The sequence below is a fragment of the Vicia villosa genome, linkage group LG3, assembly GCF_029867415.1.
Source record: "Vicia villosa cultivar HV-30 ecotype Madison, WI linkage group LG3, Vvil1.0, whole genome shotgun sequence".
NCBI lineage: Eukaryota > Viridiplantae > Streptophyta > Magnoliopsida > Fabales > Fabaceae > Vicia > Vicia villosa.
This window is the reverse complement of record NC_081182.1, coordinates 136,085,282-136,094,056: the sequence shown is the minus strand read 5'-3', so window position 1 is coordinate 136,094,056 and position 8,775 is coordinate 136,085,282. Positions and strand designations below refer to the sequence as shown.

The window sequence follows — 8,775 nt, the reverse complement described above, 5'->3', positions numbered from 1 at the left end:
GGATCCAACTCGAGGAAAGAAACAAATTGGGGGTTAGGGTTTGCACTTTTCAGAAAATTTTCAAAATCGAATTTCCATCGCAATGGCTTCCACAAAGAAAATCACTCTCAAGAGTTCTGATGGTGAGTCATTTGAGGTTGACAAAGTTGTGGCTTTGGAATTCTCAATTCTAATTTTTTTCCTTTTCGAATTTTTCAATCCGCTGTAACGGAATGGTCCAACGACCTCATCGGCTTAATCTCAGAATGGAGGATATATTGGCGAGGGCGAAGTACGCGGTGGTGGAGAATGAGGATTACGGTAGCCTCATGTGTGAGCAATGTAGCACCGGGGAGCAGCCGGAGGAGCTGCTGTTGTGCGACAAATGTGACAAAGGATTCCATATGAAATGTGTGAGGCCGATTGTTGTGAGGATTCCAATTGGTTCTTGGATTTGCCCTAAGTGTTCAGGGGTGAAGAAAGTGAAAAGTAAGTGATTCTCTTTGTCTTCAAAACGTGATTATTTGATTGGGATTTTTTCTTAACGTGATTATGAATGTGGCATTGTTTTGATGATCGTTTAATGTGTTTTAGAGTTCTCGCAAAGGAGAATACTTGATTTCTTCGGGCTTCCAAGGAATTTGCCTGATTTCAGAAGGAATAATTCTTCTTCTTGGGGTAATGTACTGTTAATTTCAGACATGTTTAATATCTACTTTATATTTTTTTATTGTTATTTATTAATCCATTTGATGATCATTTTTGTTAATGTGCTATGTGGATATTTGTTTTTCCATTTCGAATTGAGCTTCTCAATAGTTGCTTGCTTTTGTGAAAGTGATGTTGGTTGAATACTGTTATGCCATTGGAGCTTGACTTGTGAATTATAAATATTTTGAAGCTTGTTCTTTCAAATTTATTAGATATATGAATGAGTTTTTGTAATGATGTTTGGAGCTTGTTTTAATTTTTTGTGAACGAAGCATGCATGTGTAGTTGATGGAAATCCATTGTACCTCTTCATTTAAAAGGAAAATTTGTGACTTGTTTTTCGTTATTTCGCAAAGTAAATTCAGTTAGCCATGGACATGGAAAAACTCCAATTTATCTCAATGTGTATGACATATGCTACAAGCTGACAGGAAAAGCAATTCCAACTCATAGATTGAAATTTTCATATCTACTTTAGAAATTAAGGCTTAAAAAAGTGAATTTAACTCAATCTTAATTACAATAATTTTTTATTATATTTATGGAGAGATACAATATTGTCTAAATTCATGTCATCCTTTTCAATTTTGAAGATATTGACACTACTGTTTAATGTTGGAGTAGGTTTATTGGTGGCATGAAAAATACAGACCAAGGAAGCCGAAGTATTTCAACCGTGTTCACTGCAAAAGTGAAGTTAAGTTTATTCTTTGAGTACTGTTTTTTTCTGTTATAGGTTCAATGCAACAAAAATGTTGGAGTTGATAATAGAGTGGTGCAGAAACGAAGACCGACGCTGCGAGTTCATGCCATTGATCACGGTTCGTTGAGATGGAGAGAAGCTGATATTTTGGTTTTCAACACAGCTCATTGGTGGTCTCATTACAAAACCAAAGCTGGTAATTCTGGGTCTCATTGTTGCTACAGTCGAGCCCGTTGTTGCTGCTACTGTAATTTTGGGTGAGCCAATGGACATCATGCAGTTATCTTTCTGTATAAATCCCTAATTTGCAGGTAATCAACTTTTATGACTGATTCTATCGATAAGAGTTAGAACTCTTACTCAACCGATTATATCGATATTGTTATGTTGGACACTCTCCGATGTAATGTGATACTTTAATTCAATTTTTTGTGGTATGAATAGAATGACAAAGTCCATATCATCCATTAGGTTGGCGAAATACGGAAAGGTTAGTTATCTAATTTCCAGATATAAAGCAAAGTATGCAATCTTTATAAACTCTTGCTTTACTCCTTATTGCTCTCTAGATTGAAAGAACAGTTTCTGACATCACTTCATTACTACCAAAAGGAATTTTGCAGAATTAGGATGGGATGTAAGGGTAGCATAAAGCATCTATGGTGCTTTCAGCGACATCGAGTATGTTAAAGCTCAAACGGGGTTCGTTCGTCCTGATCTATCAAATTTCACATAATGGTCTACTTTAATCATAGATTTTTTTCTTAATCATGCAATTACACGTTTATGATATATTTATAACAGCGTGACAGCATACCCGGTTCAAGATGATGCCTTGAAGACCGGTGAACTTGACTACATCAATGGAGGTATATTCAGCACCCAACTTTTATTAGTTTCCCCCATATTCCTCAACCATTCTGCAATTTCAATTGAAACTGTCATGTGCTCATTTGATTTCCCATCCTTCAATTTTGGCAGGCTCTAAGCCAAACTGATGGAAGATGGCGCTACAGCTCTGATAATCCAGAGTCTAGTACCTATGCTGCTGGTAATATTTTGCATGGATATTTGTTGATATTCAGAGCTTGTTTGTTTTTTGTTTTTGAAAAAAAATCAGTTTTTTGTTGGAGAAATAATCACTTTTGAAATAATTTTTCTCAATACATGTAAATTTTGTTGCTGAAGCTAGCATTTCGTGGTTCTTTCGAAAGATTTCAATCCTTATCATTTGTTTGTACTGACATTAGAATCATCTATTGTGTTCACAGAATTAGCTCTCGAAGCTCTTAGTGGAGTGATTTCACTTGCATCTTCTGAAATCGATCAGAGTAAGGTAAAGTTCTGGATCTCTGTAATAGTTGCTTCACTACTTCCCTATTATAAAGCTCATATAGTTTAGTAATAATTTCATACACTAACCAGAAATTCATGCATAGAATTGTGTTATACGCAATATGTTATGGGACAAATTATGGAATGTGAATTTGTAGTTAAACTCACTGGTGCTTTTGCCGTAATTAACTGAATATCTATTTTAGCCTCTGCTTCACATACTTATCTAGCTTTTAAATACTTCTTACCAACATACCTTTATATAGGAAATTATATTAATATCTTATATTTGCCCCATATTGGCAGGTCAATATAGTAAAAACTGGTATAGTAAAGCTATTTGACAGCATCGAGAAATATGGTATGTGGAGCCTTTTGCTTTTAATTGGTCTGTTTTGGTTTAGTGGATGATGCTAAATTGGTAATTCTTTTTGGTTTTCTGTTTTTGTAGAATGTAGACCATAGTGGTTAATAGATCCAAATTTAACTGGCTTAAAGTAGGAATCCACTTCAGTAAATAAGTAACCTTTTAAAATAACCTCTAATGTTAATTTTTTTTAAAAGCAAAGTGCTTTCCTGATCCAGATTTGGATATTTTATGGGTAATTAGTTTATCAGAAATATTCTATGATTTGTTCAATACCTATATGTTCTGTAAATTTTTGTATGAGGAAGAGGAATCATGATTTGAATTTTGTTTTTCCAGATATTTGTGGCTTCTAGATTGAATCTGCACTGTGTGGTTATTGGAGGTGGTCATATAGGGGTGGAATTTAGTGGTGAATTGAGTGATTTCATCACGAAAGTCTTTGCCACTCAAGTTTTAAACTACGTCTTCTACATATCTAAAGTCATTGTCACTCAAGTTTTTATATTTAGTTTTGGTTCAGGTTTATTAGATATATAATGTATTTAGTCAATCATATACTGATGCTATTGTCATTGATGTGTAGACAATAAAATAATTTGTATTCATAAAATTATAGTGATCAAATTTTAAATTCTTTAAAATTGGTGCAAGTGATTGTTGTGTTGGATTAATATAAGCCACTAAATTTATTTACATTAAATTTATATTAAACCGTGGCAAGATAAATGGTTTAGAAAGCATAACATATAACAACGGTTTTAAATATGTGGTCATAACCAAACCGTGGCTATATCTTGAACCAAAACTGTATCGTAAACGTTAAATTGAAACTGTGGCTTTACCATATAGCCACAGTTTTGCAGTCATGGCAAATACAAACCGCGGCCTTAATCAAGCTACCTAAACCGTGGCCTAAAAAAGCCACGGTTGTAAAAAAGGCGTGGTCTATACCAAAAAACCGTGGACTTTACTTTAGGCCACGGCGGTATACTCCACAGTTGGTTTTCCGTGGCCAAACCGTGGCCTCAGCGTTACGCCACGGTTATTTTGCATATAGCCTCGGTTTTCTGGGCGTGGCAGGAGGCCTTTTTTCTTGTAGTGTTCAAAACTAGGAGGTTGGTGGACATAGACTTCCTCATCTATATAACCATTTAAGAAAGCACTTTTAACATCCATCTGATATGCAGTGATGTTATGCTGAGTGGCAAAAGAAATCAATAAGCGAATAGATTCTAACCTGGCCATTGGTGCAAAGGTTTCTGTATAGTCAATCCCTTCTTCCTGACTATAGCCCTGAGCAACTGGTCTGGCTTTGTTTCTTACAACTTCTCCTTTTTCGCTCAGCTTGTTTCTGAAGACCCACTTGGTTCCAATAATGTTGAATCCTTTTGGTCTAGGAACAAGATCCCATACATCATTCCTTGTAAACTGATTTAGTTCTTCTTGCATGGCAGTTATCCAGTCTGGATCTTCTAGAGCTTGATCAACGGAAGTTGGCTCGATCAAAGAAACAAGACCTAATTGTCCTTCTGCATTGTTCTTAAGGAATGATCTGGTTATGATAGGATCTTCTTTCTTCCCAAGAATGACATCTTCTGAGTGAGCAGAAGTGAGCAGAAGTTAGTCTAGAAGATCTTCTGATAGTTGGCTCTTCAGAAATTCTGAGATTCTCTAAAGACGCAGCAACTTGATCTTCTGATTCTTTGCTTTTGGGTTCTCCAGCTTCTGAGATTAAGACTTCAATATTTGCAAAATTCTCAAACTTCAAGACCAAGCTTATCATCAAATCTGATATTGATTGATTCTTCAACAATCAATGTTTCAGTATTGTATACTCTGTAGCCTTTTGAGCGTTCAGAATATCCAAGAAGGAAACACTTCTGTGCTTTAGAATTAAACTTACTCAGATGATCCTTAGTGTTCAGAATATAGCAAATACATCCAAAAGGATGAAAATATGAAATGTTGGGCTTTTTGTTCTTCCACAATTCATAAGGAGTCTTATTAAGAATAGGTCTTATAGAGATTCTATTATGTATATAACACGCAGTATTTATTTCTTCTGCCCCGAAATGCTTAGCCATATTGATTTCGTTGATCATGGTTCTGGCCATTTCTTGTAGAGTCCTATTTTTTCGCTCTACAACTCCATTTTACTTCGCCACCATGATCACTTCTGACCTTTATGATTTTACATTCTTTCTCAGATTGAATCTGAGTGAAGAAGTCAATGAACACTGAACGAGACTCATCCTTGTGTTTCAAGAAATTTACCCATGTCTAGCGGCTATAATCATCTATGATGACTAATCCATATTTCTTCCCTCTGACAGATGTTGTTTTGACTGGGCCAAACAGATCAATGTGCAGAAGTTCTAGCGGCCTAGAGGAAGAGACAACATTCTAAGATTTGAATACAGGTTTGGAGAACTTGCCCTTCTGACATGCTTCGCAAAGAGCATCTGATTTGTATTTCAGATTTGGGAGCCCTCTGACCAGATTTATGTTGTTAATCTGAGAAATCTTTCTCAAACTAGCATGGCCTAATCTTCTGTGCCAGACCCATTGCTCTTCACTAACAGACATAAGGAAAGTCACCTTCTTCTTCTTAAGATCAGAAAGATCGATCTTATAAATGTTGTTCTTTCTCTTGCTTGTAAATAGGATTGAGCCATCCTTCTGACTTACAGCCTTACAGGACTTTTGATTGAAGATTATGTCATAACCATATATTGTCACTTAATTGACTTATGGACAATAAGTTATGAGCTAATCCTTCTACAAGAAGTACATTAGATATGGAAGGAGAGTTACCAGTATTTATGGTTCCTGAGCCAATTATCTTGCCCTTCTGATCTCCTCCAAACTTGACTTCTCCAGCGGACTTAAGTACCAGGTCTTGGAACATAGACCTTTTTCCCGTCATGTGTCGCGAGCACCCAGAGTCCAGGTACCATGACTTGTTGTGCTTTGTCTTCTTTGCAGCCAAGGATATCTACAACAGAATTTATCTTGTCCTTAGGTACCCACAATTTCTTGGGTCCTTTCTTGTTAGATTTCGTCAAGTTCTGATTGAACTTGAGTTTAGCATGATAAACAACAGGAGGAACAACACGATAATTCTTAGGTTGAGCTGCATGATATTTTCTAGGTTGTGTCACATGCTTCTTAGTGCGTGCTATGTGAAAGCTTTTGGCATGTGATGTGAGCCTGATATCATGAGAGTGGCCATACTTGAACTGATCATACAATGGCTTGTATGTGATTTTCATATCATCCACAGGTTCAAGTTTGTATGGGGTTTCACCCTCATAGCCAATGCCAACTCTTTTGTTTCCAGAAACAGCATATATCATAGAAGCAAGATGACTTCTACATATACGTCTAGATAAGAATTTCCTGAAACTCAAGTCATATTCTTTAAGAATATTGTTCAGGCTTGGAGTAGAACTTTCTTAACCAGAAGATGACTCAGCATCTTTGGATAGTTTTGAACCCTTTTCTCTAAGTTCAGAATTTTCTAACTCAAGCTTCTTAGTTTCAGATACAAAGAGCTTTCTCAGCTTCTTGTACTTGATACTAAGTTTAGCCTTGATTTCAAGAACTTCTGCTACACTAGAAGCTAGCTCATCTCTAGAGAGTTCATAAAATATCTCTTCAGAATTTGATTCTGATTCTAATGTAGATTTTGATCCATCATCAATTGTGGCCTTCAGTACAATGTTTGCTTGCTCGCCTTCAGAGTCTGATTCTGATTCTGATGAATCTGAATCATCCCAAGTTGCCATAAGACCTTTCTTCTTATGAAACTTTTTCTTGGGCTTCTCCTTCTAAAGCTTTGGACATTCACTCTTGAAGTGTCCAGGCTCATTGCACTCGAAGGAAGTGATCTTCTTCTTGTCATATCTTCTGCTTCAAGAGGATTCTCCTCTTTCAGGCTTCTTTGAACTTCTGAAGTTCTTAAACTTCCTTTGTTTGCTCTTCCAGAGTTGGTTTACCATTCTGGAGATCATGGACAGTTCATATTCTACTTCTTCTGATTCTGATTCTTCAGAATCTTCTTGTTCAGCCTGAAATGCATTAGTACATTTTTTATAATTAGATTTTAACGCAATAGACTTACCTTTCTTCTGAGGTTCATTAGCATCTAGCTCAATTTCATGACTCCTCAGAGCACTGATCAGTTCTTCAAGTGAGACTTCATTCAGATTCTTGGCAATTTTGAAAGAAGTCACCATAGGACCCCATCTTCTTGAAAAGCTTCTGATGATCTTTTTGACATGATCAACCTTGGTGTATCCCTTGTCAAGAACACTTAATCCAGCAGTCAGAGTTTGAAATCTTGAAAACATTGTTTCAATATTTTCATTATCCTCCATCTTGAAGGCTTCATATTTCTAGATCAAGGCAAGAACTTTGGTCTCCTTGACTTGGGCATTTCCTTCATGAGTAATTTTCAATGATTCATATATATCATAGGCAGTTTCCCTGTTTGGTATCTTCTCATACTCAGAATGAGAGATAGCATTCAGCAAAACAGTCCTAGACTTGTGATGATTTTTGAATTTCATCTTCTGATCATCATTCATTTCGTGACTTGTCAGCTTTACTCCATTAGATTTCACTGGATGTTTGTAACCATCCACAAGAAGATCCCATAGGTCACCATCTAATCCAAGAAAGTAACTTTCGAGTCTATCTTTCCAACATTCAAAGTTTTCACCATCGAATACTAGTGGTCTAGTGTATCCATTACCATTTCCATTGTTGTTCTCAATAGAGCCAGATGTAGATGGAGTTGGAGGAGGAATACCATCAACCATCTTGACTTAGCGTTTTTCTCTTCCTGAATCTTTTCTAAACACGGTTAAGTGCTTGCATCTTAGAACCGGCGCTCTGATGCCAATTGAAGTATAGAAAAACACTTATAAAGGGGGTGTTTGAATAAGTGTACTTTAAAACTCTTAAGATAAAAACGATTGCAGAATGATTTTTATCCTGGATCGTTGATAACGAAACTACTCCAGTCCACCCCCTTAGAGTGATTAACCTCACCTGCGGATTTAATCCACTAACCAACCTTGATTACAATGGTATTCTGATCACAACTTGATCACTCTAGGAACACATTGCTTAGAGACCTTCTAAGACTTCTAGAGAATCCGATCACAACTTGATCTTCTCTAGTTCCTTTACAAGTTAATATAAATAAATTCTAAAAAGAGTATTACTGTTAGAACAAGATTTGTTCTGATCAATATTCTTAGTTTTGACGATAACAAGGATATGAATTTTGTATAAGATAATGTAGTACTCTAATACACTGCAATTTCCCTTTCAGGAAATATATATAGAGTATGCACAAATCAGCGCTCAGAAGCTTTGACTCAGAAGGTTCAGCATGCAACATCAGAACATGGTCTGGCAAGACATCAGAAGATGGTCAAGCAGAATCAGAACATGGGTCTATGGAAGCATCAGAAGAACTTGAGATCAGAAGCAGAAGCACTGAAGTTCTCATGGTATCACGCTCAGAAGCTCTTCAAGGTCAGAAGACAAGAAGATGCTCTGCACCAAGCTGTTTGACTCTGATGATATTCAAACGTTGTATACACAAACATCAGATCAGAAGTAAGTACAAGATGGCAGGCTACGCTGACTGACAAAAGGAACGTTA

General features: G+C 36.4%; 1 protein-coding gene and 1 long non-coding RNA gene across 2 annotated transcripts; both read left to right on the top strand.

Moving 5' to 3' along the window:
- Positions 1 to 289: 289 nt before the first annotated feature.
- Positions 290 to 1,901, top strand: LOC131656706 (probable Histone-lysine N-methyltransferase ATXR5). The gene is made up of 3 exons (XM_058926342.1): positions 290 to 468; positions 574 to 657; positions 1,315 to 1,901. The coding sequence occupies exons 1-3, from the start codon at positions 309 to 311 to the stop codon at positions 1,329 to 1,331; spliced, it is 261 nt and encodes an 86-aa protein (XP_058782325.1). The 5' UTR covers positions 290 to 308; the 3' UTR covers positions 1,332 to 1,901.
- A 764-nt stretch (positions 1,902 to 2,665) lies between these two features.
- LOC131656705 (uncharacterized) lies at positions 2,666 to 3,620 on the top strand. Its single transcript, XR_009300263.1, has 3 exons — positions 2,666 to 2,729; positions 3,035 to 3,089; positions 3,435 to 3,620. It is a non-coding gene; the product is annotated as an uncharacterized LOC131656705 (long non-coding RNA).
- The last annotated feature ends 5,155 nt before the right edge of the window (positions 3,621 to 8,775 follow it).

What these genes read in the sequence shown, in the direction of transcription:
- LOC131656706 (XM_058926342.1), top strand. Translation starts at nt 309, where the DNA reads ATGTGTGAGCAATGTAGCACCGGGGAGCAGCCGGAGGAGCTGCTGTTG. An exon ending in AGGGGTGAAGAAAGTGAAAA is followed by an intron (nt 469 to 573) that starts GTAAGTGATTCT and finishes AATGTGTTTTAG; the next exon opens with AGTTCTCGCAAAGGAGAATA.